Source organism: Tupaia chinensis, unplaced genomic scaffold (assembly GCF_000334495.1).
Source record: "Tupaia chinensis unplaced genomic scaffold, TupChi_1.0 Scaffold000098_2, whole genome shotgun sequence".
NCBI classification, from domain to species: domain Eukaryota; kingdom Metazoa; phylum Chordata; class Mammalia; order Scandentia; family Tupaiidae; genus Tupaia; species Tupaia belangeri.
This window is the reverse complement of record NW_006159561.1, coordinates 2,550,482-2,565,821: the sequence shown is the minus strand read 5'-3', so window position 1 is coordinate 2,565,821 and position 15,340 is coordinate 2,550,482. Positions and strand designations below refer to the sequence as shown.

At 35.2% G+C, this 15,340-nt stretch overlaps 1 protein-coding gene across 1 annotated transcript in view; it reads left to right on the top strand.

Annotated features, from left to right (window-relative positions):
• DCC (DCC netrin 1 receptor) overlaps positions 1–15,340 on the top strand; it is a 521,919-nt gene that overhangs the window by 286,770 nt on the left and 219,809 nt on the right. The window contains exon 8 of the mRNA XM_027769938.1: positions 5,995–6,136. Coding sequence (XP_027625739.1) covers positions 5,995–6,136 — 142 coding nt within the window. The remainder of the gene's footprint in view (positions 1–5,994; positions 6,137–15,340) is intronic.

Here is a 15,340-nt window from a genome sequence, read left to right as displayed (position 1 = left end):
TAACACCCCATTACTGAATCAGACAGAGCTGTTGGAGGCAGTTGGGAAATATGGCTGTTGAGACCTTTTCTTTTTAAATCAATAAACTTAACTACTTTCCTCCAGGCCTACTTAGAAAATAAATCATTTTTATGGTCATCAAAGAGTGGATGGAGAGATGTGAGGAAGCTGAATTTTATAGTTCTTTTTTTTTTCCTAAAACTGAAAAAAAAGTGAAATTAATCCTTGATTCAAGATAGACCACCACGACAGTGAAAAGGATTAATTTCTCTCTCAAGTAATAAAAGAACCAAAAGTCACATCACAGCTACTAGAATTGATTTTTCAAAGGTCAAAGGTCACATGTTAAGTACTTTTAATAAGAACCATTACTAGGCTTGTCCATGAAAACTAGATTGTTTTAAAAGAATATCCTCATGATGGTGACAGAGCAGGTGACTTGGTGAAGGGTTGGGAAAAGAAGTCTGAGCTACTGAGCATTTGCAGAGAAAATCTCATGGAGCAAATAAGACACATTATACAATTCAGTGAGAAAAAAATAATGAACACTTAACTTCTCCAAACAATATCATTCGAGGTATTCAGATGTACCATCTGCAAAAGGTGAGCCTAAGAAGAAAGAATTTGACTACTAGATTCTTTTCAATCTTTTTGGCACTTGGTTGAAATCAATGAGGAAGTATAAAAGATGTTAATAAACGTAGCTTCTACCCACAAATGAGGATGCATAAAAATGATAAAATTACTTTCAAAGATGAATAATAACCACTGAGGAGTTCACCTCCTGATGTGTAGAGTGTATAACTGATTCTATTAATTAATTGCTGCCAGGCATTGATATTAAGGTATTGGCTATGTGGGAATAATTTATTCAATCACTGGAAATCCTCAAATATGATAAAGAAAAATTATTATCTGCCAAAAACTAAGCATGACTCATGTAATCATTAGTATAATTAAGTTTTCCAGGCTTATCAAGTGATTTACAATCGTGGGAGACATACTAAGTACAATTATTCTCTCTTTTTTGATATACAAATTAAGATCTATGTCATTTTTAAGACTTATGAGCAGCCACTCAATAAAGCCATAACATTAACTGGAAATCAAAAAGTTCTAACTCTTTTAAGGTTCACATCTGTATTTGTATTTTTATCTTCTCATCAAATTTAACTTTGATCTTTTTTTTTTTTTTAAGGTGGCACAGTGGTTAAAGACTCTGATCATGGTTCAAGTCCCAGATCTGGTGACTTGCTTTCTCACTTTCTCTCTCACTCTCACTCACAATGTCCATTTCTGGTCAAATTAAAATAAGTAAATAGATAAAGTTAATTAAAATAATTCTTTAAAAAAAAAAACAAAACTGTAGTTCTTAGAAAATGACCCTCCTTGAAGGTCCAAATGCTGCTTACAAAAAGATGCATTGATTGGATGTGTTCAAAAGTAGTAGTTTAAATTCAGTTATATTCTTTACAAGAATATCTTATAAAAGAATTTCGGTGTGTAGACTTGCCAAGTAGAGGCCCTGTGATTACTTTCTTTAGTGTGAAATAATACAAAGAACCCTGGACTCAACAGTTAGAAAAATCTTCCAGTAATGGTATAAGGTGACATTTATTTAAATCTATGCCTCAATTTCTTTCTTTGTAAAGTTATAAAATGGTGATACTATCTGCCACTGTTATCTTGAAGCATCAAAAAATCAAAATGTGTAGGTGAAGAGTTGAATATATATATAAAGTATGACTCATTAAATTCTGATTTTCTTTACTGAGTGCTAAGAAGACACTTATGCATATGTGTATATAGCTCAGGAGAGAGGGTTGGAGTAGGACTGTGTGTTTAAGATTATTCTTTTGGAACTAGGGACAATATAACTATGTTTTTGTTCATTAGTTTGTATCCCAAGGAACCTAGCCAGGTGCCTTAAATTAGCACATTGATTTGACTGTGTGCCTTTTAAGAATGGCCTGAAATACTCTTACCTTTTTTTTTTTTCCCAATCTACTTGTCCATTTTATGGTCCTATATGTCCCATTTGCTTTAGCCACTAAAAGACTACCTGACTTTCACTTGAACATGCTCTTCATTGCCATGACACCTTGAGCTTTTCGATATTCCCTCTGTCTTAAATACCTTTCCCATTTCTTCCATGAAGTCCTACTCATCCTTGGAAAGTCTTTTCAACCACAGAGAGAATTGATCTCTCTGTTATTTATTATTAGTTTATGTGTCTATTCCTTAGCCAGAATGGGTAAACCATGAGTTAGGTATGTGTTTCCTCAGTCCCAGGGATAGTATTTGCAACACAGAAAGGAGGCAGATAATATATTTTGAATGAATAATAACTGAATGAATTAGACTATCAGGTTGTGGAACGTCTTGTGAAGGTGAAATGCTAGCCTCACACTCATGTTATCTCAGTAAAAATTCTGCCTGTGTTACTTACTGGCTGCATGACTTTAAATTAACCATTCTGTTTCTCAGGTCACGTGATTGTACAATGGGTATCACAGTAGGCTTTATCTCATAGAGTCATCCTGAGCGTAAAGTACGTAACTCCTGTGGAATTCTTAGACCATTGCTAGAATAGTTAAGAAAAAAAAAAAAACTGTTAAGTATTGATAGGGTGGTGCTTGTTTTTCATATTTAATGGATAAGAGTCACCAAATAAATTTTCTCAGCAATGCCAAACCCTTTCAGTAATGTTTCTTAAGATTATTTCTCTTATGAGAGTGACAGAGGCACAGAGAGAGAGGAGGAGGGAGAGGAAGGAGAGAGGGAAGAGAAAAGAGAGAGAGAGGTCCAACAGGGTCTTACCATTCAGTGATCTTCCCACTACCCACTCTATGCCTTTGGTTGGTGATTTTATTGTGTAAAATGGCTCCCAAGTGTAACACTGAATCCAAAAGGGTCTTACCATTCAGTGATCTTCCCACCACCTACTCTATGTCTTTGGTTGGTGATTTTGTTGTGTAAAATGGCTCCCAAGTGTAACACTGAAGTCTTATGTCCCCCCTTTTTTTCTTATTGCTAGAGTCAAGTGTCAGCATACTTCCATCCTCATTTCTCCCATCTTTCATTTCCTCATACGCCTCCTTAACCTACTCCTCCTTATTTGGTTAAACTATGATTGAAGTGAAATATCAAATCTCAAATGTTTAATACCATAAGTGTATTGGTCTTCTAGGGCTACCATAACAAATACCACAGAACTGGTGGCTTAAATAACAGAAATTAATTTTTTTACAATAATGGAGCCTAGAATGCCAAGATCAAGATGTTGGCAGAGCAGTTCTAAGACCTCCCTCTTTGGTTTAAGGACCACTTTCTTTTTCTGGTATCCTCACATGGTTTTCCTCTGTGTGTATCTGTGTCCTAATCTTCTCATCACTAATCATGTTGAATTAGGGCCCACCTACATGATACTGTTTAGATTTAATTACCTCTTTAAAGGCCCTATCTCTGAATGCAGTCCCTTTCTGAAGAACTGGGGGTTAGGACTTTGACCTATAAATCTTGAGGAGACACAATTCAACCCATAACGATGTATTTTACAATTCCATGCACTCATGTAACAAACATGAAATTTTAATATGTAGGTTTTATCCCTCTAAAATACCTCCTTGTACACCATTTCCAGTCTCCCAGTGTAGCTACTATGGGCAATTCTATTACTATAGATTAGTTTTGCCCTTTTTTTAACTTCATATAAATGGAATTATGCAGTATATACTATTTTAAATTTGCTATCTCACGATAGCAAATCTTATTATCACATTACAATCGCCTTTGTATCTTCCTAAGAACTTCATATTTCTCTGTCTGTTTTGGATTATCTGTTCTTGGATTTCAAATGGACTTTCTTTTCATTTTGCACCTTTATTTTCCTGGAGCTCATCATTTATTAGCCTCCTGATAAAGGTTTCAAAGATATATGTCTTTTTTTTTTTTTTTTTTGGAGAGATTTTCACTGTAGGGCGCGTGCGCTCGCCAGACAGACAGAGAGAGACATAGAGATAGAAAGCGAGAAATCACCCCCCAGGGGGGATGGTCACGCCGCACTCCCTTCTCCTCCATTCTCCTCTCGGGATCTTGGGCACGCACACATACGTGCCCGGCGTGAGTTTTAAGCCACCGGGTCCGGGACACGAACCGCGGTCGACTACGTGGGAGCCCAGCGACATAGCCATTACGCTAACTGCTGGTTCCCAAAGATATATGTCTTTGAAACCATAGATAGCTGAAATATCCATATATTGTTCTTATGTAAGCACTTATATATTGTTACACTGGTATTACATTACCTTTATTCTTCAGTGTTATGTTTATTTGGCTAGTCAAAAGTCTAGGTTTAAAATCCTTGATTTTAATCTTATAAATATTCCACAGTTTTCTAACTTCAAATATTATTGTTGGAAAGTACAATGCCATTCTTACTCTTGATATTTTATGTGACCTGCTTTTTTTTTTTTTTTCCTACCCATTCTGAAAACTTTTGGATTCCCCCTAGCATTTTCTTAGGGAGTTCTACTATTTTAGTTATATACCTTGATGTAATTTTTACAAAAATTATTAGATAAAGAATTCTATAGTCCTTTTCAGACAAGTTTCAAGCCTTCCCATTCTGAAGGGTTTTTACTGAGAGAAAGGGAATTTAAAAGATAATATTTCCTCTCCATTTTATTATTTTAAGAGTCATATATTAAAAACTGTAGACTAAACCTGTAATTTCTTAACTTTTCTCTATTAATTTTCATCTTTTTACCATTAATTTGGGCAGATTTTCTTTTCATTTAAATTATAGAATCAAATCACATTTTTTATAAGCTTTTTAAAATCTTTTAACATTCCTGTGTTGTATACAGCTCATAGATGCAATATTTGCTGTTGGATAATCAGGGTATTAATGGTATCTTTTTGACTCTTTCTGTATGTTATTGTTGTTTCCATCAGGTACCATGTATAGTATTACAGTTTCCTCTAGGTGCCATTTTTTATAATGTTTTTTTTTTTTTTTAAATCTCTAGTCCTAAATTGTTACTTTACCTTACAATAAAATATAAAAAACTGGTTGCAAAGTACCAATGCTAGAGCATGAGTGGAGCTTATTATGTGCTGATCTCACTATTGGGAATTTGATCAGGGATTCAGCTGCTGTGTTCTCTTGAGCAAAGTCTAATTTTCTGTAGAGAAGGATCATCTGATATTCTATGTAGGAAGTTTATACCTGGTTTCTATTGCTCTCTGGATGACAGGAATGAGGATGACATGGGTGTTTCCTGTCATTAACTTCATAAACCTTGCCCACATACTTGTTTCCAAACTTTGTGCTTGATTAATCTGTGGCCTCTGTGTTCAGTATCCAGAGAATGGGTCGCCCACCAGCTCCAAAGCCAAGAAGGGTTGACAGAGTGGTTTCAATGGGTGCAGTTAGGGACTAGTTAGGAAGGCCTAACCAGTCATTGTGACTTCCAATCCATGCTTTATTTCATATCTGAGCACCATGTCTCAGTCCTATCCTCCAAGTTCTTTAGGAAGGAACAATTTCCAGGGTTCCCTTAATGTTGTTATGTAAATTGCCTTGTATTAACAACATATTTTGGCATTTCTTTATTTTGGGCTCAGTTATCACATCTCCCTCTAATCTGCACCTTCCAAATATTTGTTGACCGTTCTCATTGAATGTAATTCTGTTTTCCATCTCTTTATGGATTTACACCATTAAAATATTTTACCATCATTTTAATGGGGCTTGCACAGGAGAGGTGATAAGGCATGTAGTCAATCACATGAAATGAGTATTTCTGTTAAAATCAGACAAATAAGAATGTTGGGAGATTGTAAGGGTGGATTTAATGTGGTGCTGAGAGTCTATCTCTAACATTTCTTACCTCTCTGCTTTATTCACCCTTTTGTTTGGATCACTTCTTTGACCCTGTCCTGTTGTCCTTTCTTTCTCCAATGTTTTAATTTACATCTATTATTTTACAGAGTATCAAAGTAAGCTGGTTGCCTCCTCCACCAGGAACACAAAATGGATTTATTACTGGCTATAAAATTCGACACCGAAAGACGACCCGCAGGGGTGAGATGGAAACATTGGAGCCGAACAACCTCTGGTACCTGTTCACAGGTCAGTGATGTAGTCATGATGTAGTCTTACAAGGTTTTGATGAATTTAATGCTTTAGGAATAAAATATACTCTCACTTTAAAGGAACATTGATTTTTTTTCCCCCCTGGCAGGTGACATTTATTGGCCTGAACAAGAATAACCTTTATATTTTTAACTTTATATTCTCTATAATGCTTTCAGCACATGTTTTGCTTCTGGATCATCATCTTAATAAATGTATCATAGAACTTTTATCCATATTACTTTCTCAGCATTGCTGATTCAACAGAAGCTCCTATTATTTAATAATTTATCTTCCTAACTAATAACTTTTAAAATCTTCCATAAAATGGTTCCAAGTTAAAGCCACTTTGATTCTCTTCCACTAATCTCCCGGGGTAAAAACAGGGGTAATACCATAATACCAAAGTAAATTTACCTTTCTAGAAATACTGCTGGAATTCACAGTGGATCAGATTTCTTCATAAAAACTGAACCAAATTTTAATGCAGGGAATTTATTTTTTTATTTTATGAATAAATTTTCATATATATATATATCTGATAGAGTCCTTAACACATGTTAGTCCAAGTTCCTAGAAACATACAGACACAAGGTTTTGAAGGTAGTATCTTTGGAGATAGAAGACTAGTTAAATAAGAGTAAGGGAACATAGGACGTTAGTTATGGCTGAGTCTCAGTGAGGCCATGAGTATTCCATTGGCCTGCAGAGCTGGAAGCCACATGCTGACCACAGTTTAGTCCCTGGCCCAGTTTACGTGACAACATGTCAGACTTGTCCACACATGCCCAGGATCGTGGCTGGGTCAAGGACTGGAGAAAGGTAATTTTGAGGACCATGGAGGACCAAGACCTGGGGAGGGTAATTTTCCCTCTCTTGTGTGCTCAAGAATTTGGAAAAAAAAAAATCAGATAATAGCAGTGCATCACTGAGTTGGATGGCCATAACTTAATAACGAACACAACTTTGTAACAAACACAGAGCTTGCTAGATCTCCAAGGGCATCTCTTGAGAGGCCAAGTGAACTACTATGTCTAATAATCCATGGCTATTACCTATCACTGGTCAAAATTCACCAACAGGTTGTTGACTCCTGTGCTCCTCCAGAGAACTCCCTGGCAAGCCAGGTGCTCTGCAGAGTTTGCAAACATAGAGGTCACTCCTTGAAAGCACTGTATGGAATGATGGCTTAGTCTCGGGTAACAGCAGTGTCAAGGCTCTCCAGGCCAGGGATAATGTGAGCCATTGCTGGGGACACAAAAGGCACCTAGCAGTGACTTCTGACAGAGATTGGTAGGAGAACTGAGCAAATCTCAAGATGGAAGGATATAAACTAGGTCCAGGACAGTGTACAACTCATGAATAAAGTATACTGTCATTGCAAATGAAAAAAAAAGTAACTGATTATTTATCCTTTTCCTCTAGACCAGATACTCAGTAAGTTTCCATTTGAAATCATAGTGCACTTACGCACACGCCCACACATACGTGTAATCACTGTAAGGCTCTTGCTTAGCCTACAGTCTGAAACATTAGAGTAACCTAATTTTTCCCCCCTCAGGTGTTTTGGCATTTTTGATTATAAAATTTTAGCATAATAGTGAAAGTGCTTCCAAAGGACATTTCCCCAAATGACATTATTTCTACTCTTGACAAAATATCTTAGGCAGTTATTGTTGAATCCTACAGAAAGTGATAGCATTCCACCATACCATTAATAAAGCTTTAAAAAAGTCAGGAAAACTATTTTATTCATTGATGAAATAAAGGGAAGAAAGCAAAAATAATTAAAGCTAAAGTGAAATACATGTGCTAATTAGGATAGCTTATAGAAGATGTAGTTTACTTTGAGAGTAGTCATCAAAATTTTTAAAATCCTGCTAAAAATATTGTGCTATATTTCCTAAGATTTAATATTAGATTAGAAGACACCATAAGGATAATTTAATTCAAGTCTTACTTTTTTTTACAGATAGAGCTTTGTAGCCCTGAAACTTTCATTGCTTTTTCTCCTAAAGTGAAAAGGAATGAAAATGTAAGATAAATTCTTAAACAAAATAAATATTTTAAAAATAAGCATCCCAGGAGCCAGCAGGTGGGGTAATGGTTAAGGTGCTAGGCTCCCACATGACTAGCCATGGTTCGAGTCCCAGATCCAGTGTCTTGAAACTCATGATGGGCGTGTGTGTGTGCATGCCCAAAATCCCAGGAAGAGAATGGAGGAGAAAAGATTGTAGTGTGGCCAACCCCCCTGAGGGGTTGATTTCTCACTTTCTGTCTCTCTCTCTCTCTCTGTGTCTCCAGTGAGTGCACAGACAGGCCCTGTAGTAAAAATCTCTCTAAAAATAAAATAAAATAAAAATAAGCATTCCAATATGAAAACTAAGGATTTAATATTCAATTCACAGAACTATAAATGACCAATAAACATGATAAAATATTTACTCTCATTAGTAAATAGAGAAACACAAATTAAAATAAAAATGAGTTAGTATTTTCTTTTTATTAAAGCAGTAAAGGTAAAATGAATGATATAGTCTATTATAGAAAGCATACGAGAAATGTAAAATCTTATAAAGTGCTGAGGGACAAGAAGTTCTAGATTATTTCTAGAAAGCAATGTAGATATGCATTATATATAGATGTATGTACATATATATGTGTGTGTATGTGTTTATATATATACTTTTTTTATAAAAATGTAACCCAGATTTACAACTTGTAGAGGTTTATCCTAGGGAACAATTATATTTATTTGCAAAGTTTTGAATGAGAAAAATGCTCATTATTATATTACTTTAATAATAAACTATTTTAATGTTAAAATTCATCTGTAGTTACTGGAAAATTCAGATACGATCATTTTATGAAATATGGTACATTTATTGAAAATGATGTGTAAAAACACTAAATACAAGTAAAATATTTAAACATATTGTTAAGTGAATCACTTTTTTAAGTCACTAATAGTGATTTAAATAGCAGTGCATTAGTCCACATTTTATGAATCAAAACAATGCATTAATTTAAAAATAGTTAGAACAGTATATATACCAAAATAGTAATAGTGTTGCTTTTTAAACACTAATTCAATATGTATTTTTAATTGTATGCATGAAATGAAACAAATAAAATGGCTAATGTATTGTGACTTTTGGTTTAAAAAAATTCAAACTTTCCTCCCACTAAAACTAACTCTGTACCAGGTGAATTTCTAAGAAAAGAGAGGTCAGGAGAGAAATGAGAGTAGTAAGTCTCATGGGCAATAGCATTTGCTGGTGTGGATTGTGTAGTCTTCATGTTATTTTGGCAAATGGAATTTAATGCCTTCAGCTCAGTATTATTAAATGAAGATTCTGACTCCCTAAATAAACTTTAGAACTTTTTCTCTGTAGAAGGTAAAATCATTAAGAGAGAGAGAAGCCAAGTATTAACCTTTGCACTGCTAAAGACCCTTTATTAGTCTTAGAACTGCCATAATGTATCACCACAAACTTGGAAGCTTAAGACAACCAAAATTTATTCTGAGTTTATGAGGCAAGAAGTCCAAGATCAAGATGTTGGCAGAGTTGTTTCTTCTGGAAGTTCTGAAAAGACTCCATCCCAGCTCTCTCCTAATCTGCAGGGGTTACCAGCAACCATTGGCATGCCTTGGCTCGGGGCTGCATCTTGTCAATCTCTGCCTGAGTCTCTGCATGACCTCCCTCCCTGTGCCTGTCTGTGTCCTTTCATTTTCTAATAGCCTGGGATACCCATCACTACTCTGGTTTATTATGATTCCAATCAATACTAAAGAAATAGATTAATTAATTAATTAGATTTGTATTGTGAACAACTCACAAATGCTCATTCCTGCCTTTATTATAGCAGTGTAAGAGTCCAGACACTAAATTTGAAGCCTTAATTTATGCTGTTACTTCTTCACATCGAGAGTTATAAAGATTCATTTAGAAATGCAAACATAATCTGAGCAGTTATATTTGTAAGCATACCTGATGTTTATTGCAAAAGAAAAATTATATATACTACTTTTTAATTTGAAGCAAAGCAATAAAAACAAAAAAGTGAATAGCAGTATATTCTCTTCCCTGCTATGTGACTTGGCTTCAGAAGCACCTGTTGCATTTCTAGACATCATGGGGATGTCTTCAATGCTACAAAGCCTTAGGGAACCAGGAAATAATACAGTGATAGACTGGCTGTGGTTTAGACTTGTCCCAGCATGTATCTGGTAACATATACTTCATAGTAAGCAGAAGTAAATTTGCAGCACTGTAAAACGTGAATTTGACCCCGTATTTCCAATGCCTGCAAGATATATGGATATATTGATTTGGCTGTTAGAAAATTGGAAATGCCTAAGTGCTTCTTTATTTGTATGCTATAAATATTCAGGTGTAGAGACTCAGACTTTTTTTTTTCTTTTTATAATCCTCTATTTGCTAGACAGGTGTTTTTTGTTGTGTGTGTTTTTCTTACTAAGATAATGAGACATCTGCAATAACAAAGTAATTCAGAGTTATAACAAGGATTTAAATCGCTGCTATCAGTTTTATTGTGGGAACCCTTGTCAACTAAATTTTAAAGTGCTGTTGTTAATTTTTGAGTGCTCTTCAGAGAAGGTTGTTAGAAATTGATTTTAAGAGTTTTCTGGTGTTTCATGGCCAATATAGAATAAACATAACAACAAATATACATCGGTATTTTATGGGCTGAAAAATCGAAACAATAGCATAGTAATTTTATAAGGTTAACATTAGAGAAATAAAGGAAATTATATTGTTTGAATAATGTACCATCTCTTACTGTGAGATCTAAAAATTAGAAATAGAACACAATATTTACAGAGCTTAAAGGCTCCTAGTATTAGGGATAGAAACACACAAAGATCACTTGTTTCAACAGTAGAATATTTTACAGCTAATAAACTCATTGCTAGCTATACTGTACTTCCTTTAGGATAAAGTTAGAAATTTCTAAGAAGCACACACACCCATGTTGGTACTAAACTTCAGGTTACTGGCAAACACAGGAGTTACTTAGTTCATTTCCTCTGAATCTATTGTTTTACAAAAGAGGTGACAGATCTGGAAAGCGACTTTGCTAAGATTCACCACTAGTTAAAAGGATAATCCCAACTAGATTGTGTTTCTGACTCCTGGGTGTGTGCTCTGTGTACGACGTCATGTTATCATCTTTAGTGCACTTTGTTGTGAGTGATTCATGCTGTTTTATGACTATAAAAGATCATTGATATTAAAAATATTTAACATTTTCAGCAATAAATTATGTTATTATTTACTGAACACTGACACCAGTCACTATGCTAAAAGCTTTATTTGTGATTTCAAGTCTGGCTTTTACAGCAATTTTAAAATGTATGTATTCCCATTTTACTGATGAAAAAACTGAGGCAAGAGGGAAGAATAGCCCTTTTTTCAAGTCCCCTAGCTAATAAGTGGTGGAACTATTGTGGGATGGCTTCTGTTTTGGATAAAAAAATCGAATGAAACACGTGAATAGTGTGAGGAAAGGGTAGTTGATTAAGTAGAAGCGAAAGTATATGCCCAAGAGGAAGAAGTGGGCCTGAGTGGACAGAGAGAGAGTGCCTCAAAAGGGCCCCCGCAGTTGCATTCTGTGAGGTTTATCATTTTTAACCTAGATCATGTCGGTTGATCATTGGCTGGGCCCACTGATTGTTATTTTGTTGGTTCTGTCAGATGCGGCTGGGCCCAGTGATTTATCTTATTGGCTATATTAAATGTGGCTTAAGCAGCTAAACATCCCCCACTAATCTCTTGCCTATATTACATTGGGTGAGGAATTTTCAGCCCTGATTGGTTTTTCTATCTAGTCACATTGGCAGATGCGCCAACCTCCTTCCCTGCTTCCACTTGCTAGCTTTCTCATATCTCAGAACAAAATTTAAAATCTAATTCTTCCTGAATTGAAAAATCTATCTTCTTAACTTCTGTAGTTGTAGATAATATGTCGCTGATCAATAACAATGAGCACATGATCACATGAGCATATAATGAGACAGGATGGGGCCAGCAGGTGGCGTGATAGTTAAAGGTTCTGGACTCCCACTCCCACGTGGCTGACTACCGTTCCAGTCCTAGGCAACTTGTAACTCACTCTGGGCACACATGCTGCCTTGTGGCCAAAATCCCAGAAAAGGGATTACTTCCTGGCCACCCCCAGCGGGGTGATTTCTCACTTTTGCTTCACTGTCTCTTTCTGTCTCCCTGGCAAGTGCACATGCCCTATGGCAAAACCTTTTAAAAAAGGAAACTTCAAGGATGGAAAGAGATGTCTATTGGATAATAAAAATGAAAGTGTATCTTTACAGTTAGAGAAGCTGAATAACTCTAGAAGATATTAAATCAAGCTTTCCTGAACAATTTATTTCAAAAACATTATTAATATTCATACCATCGCAGTTCAGGAAACACATACAGAATAACAACTTCTAAAAATGTTCACACAAAAAAGCCTTTAATTATACAATCTGTCTTCCCTTTCCTCTACTTCCAATGAAAGAATGATGAAGGAAATAAATTAAAAAATAAAAGCTACATTGAATGATCTTTTGAGATTAGTTACCAGAATTGGGGTCCCAAAATTTGCTCAGTCATGATACTTGTTGGCATAACTCTTGAAGATACCTCTTTCTTCTAACAGGCTAACTTTCTTTTTTCTAAACAAGAAAGCAACTTATCTCTTCTTTAAACTCAATTTTTGACTGTCTTTTAGGTTGATCCACTGTCAGAATACTGAAATTATTCTATTTTGCCTGCCTGCTCAATATTCAGTTTTGGATTTAGTTAATATCAACAGAAACCCTTTGCAGATTCGCACAATATTTCAAATTCGTTGCTGATGTCTTTCTTGGGTTCTAGCCCAAACCAGGTGGACCTTTAAAAAGAACAGGAGAGTCTTTAGGGCAGGCGATGGGGCAGAGGCCAGATTCCTCACATGTGGGTGGTTCAGGTTCTCATTAAAACACCACAGTGGTACCCTTCCTTCATTTCTCTGAGCTTTATTATCCTGTCTCTAAAATGGAAGTAATAATGTATGCTGTGTCAAAAATCACAGGACATTTAAAAATCAAGTGAGAAAACAACCTACAAATTGCTGAACCAATGTTAATTACCTTTCCATCTAGTAAATGCTTGATTTTATAAATTATAAGCAGTTCATTATTTGAGCCTCAAAAGAAATTAGAAAGTATTAGAAAGCATGTATTAGTACCTAATCAATTTAGGTGAGAAATTGAGATTAAAAGAACTTTCAGTATGTCTAAAACTTGCCCATTGAGGAATACCTCACAGCACAGAAGCAGAAACTTCTGTAACTAAGAATTCTGAAAGTAGTGTCCAGACAGCCTCTCTGAAAAGCCAAAATCTCCCATCTGCTCATCCCTGCATCCTATAGTTACCTAAATATAGAAAAGGGCCACAGTTTTAATTCTGTTGATAAGCGTTTGATACAGGAGGCACTAAATTTACAAATCAAAGACTTGGATAAGCTAAAATAAGGGGAGTTTCAGTTGTTTGCAATCCCCTCTCCCCACTTGAAAAAAAACTAAGATCTACCTGTAGGTAACACAATGGTAAAGCTGATTAGGATACAAGCTAAGAGAAAACTTTCTAACAAGCAAAACTATTGGAAGTGAGTTTGTTCCATTTGGTAAATTTTTTTATTCCAAAGTCATTCCTGCATTATTTGTAGGGTAACTTTGTTAGCTGTTCAGCTTTAGATGGGCTATTTGAGTAAACTTCACTTAAAATTTGCTTTCATAATGGGATTCTATATCGATATTTAGATATCTAATATTTAATCTAATACTTCAAGATATCTGTGATGATAGATCATCCATAACTCTGTTATATTCTAGAATGAAGTATAAAGTCCAATATTTTTTTAAGATGAAATATAATATACTACAAAGCAACTTGGCAGGATTTTTAGAGTGAACTCAGACACTAAGTACACAGGATGCTAAAATATACTGCAGATGTAACAGGATGGTAAGAGCAGCTCCTCAACTATATATTGTTAGAAGGGATATTCTGATAAATAGCTTAGGCTGATTAGGTTGAGATCTCATTGGGGAAACTCATAAAACAATAGATGGTCTCTAAATTACTTTCATATTAACTTCAGGTTATTAACAAGCTTTGTTTGACTCAAAACTCTGACAGCTCCTGACTCAGAATGTATAAATCAAAGTTTGACAAAATTATTAGAAATAATTTACATATCTTCCTTATATGGAGATGTTTTAATTAACTTCTATTAAAAATTGATAAATTCTGTGCACAAATAATTACATGATTTAAGGTCAAATGAATGTAACAACATATAAATCACTAGAAAAATTTTAAATTTATATGTTAAAATATTGCATGAGATGAATGATGTATTAGTCAGGATTCAACCAGAGTCAGTAGGAAACACATCGTAAGAGATTTTATTTGCAAGGAATTGGTTTAAGTTCATCACCATGGCTGGCTAGGAAATTCCAAAATCCATAGGACAAGCCATGAGGAAAGACAGGTTGGAACTCTCACGCTGAAGTTGATATTCATGGGCTGAATGTCTGCTTCAGGCTTGCCTCAGCTCTACTCTTAAGGTCTTTTCACCTAATTAAATCTGTCCCAAGCTGTTTATCTGGGTCAATATTCCTAACCAAAACCAAGTAAATATAGACTGTAGACTCACCTATGAAATACCTTCACAAGGACACCTTGATTAATATTGAACTGAGTGAATGGATGCTATTGCTGAGCCATGAAACTCATAAAATTTACCATTATAGATAGGATTTTAAATCAGTTGTCAGGGAAAATATTGATGTAATTGTCTATACAGTTATGTATTTAGACATGACCACTATTAAAGTCATGAGCTGCTGCAATGATTTGGTAAGCATTTGTTCCTAGATTTCACCCCCTGTTAACGAAACTCCCCAGAAGACCTCTGTAATCCTGCTGCCTTAGTAGTTAACAACAGCACCTGTGAAAGGATAAAGTGTTAACACGTATCAGACCAATGGTGGATAACAAACTGAAGTGATGATAGGCCTACTGGATGGGTGACAAAGGACTTTGTTCAAAAGTACCTCTTTGCCACTGTGTTGATGATATTGATTGCTATGTTTTCACCTAGTGTTTCTTTGTGTTAAGTGCTGCTGAA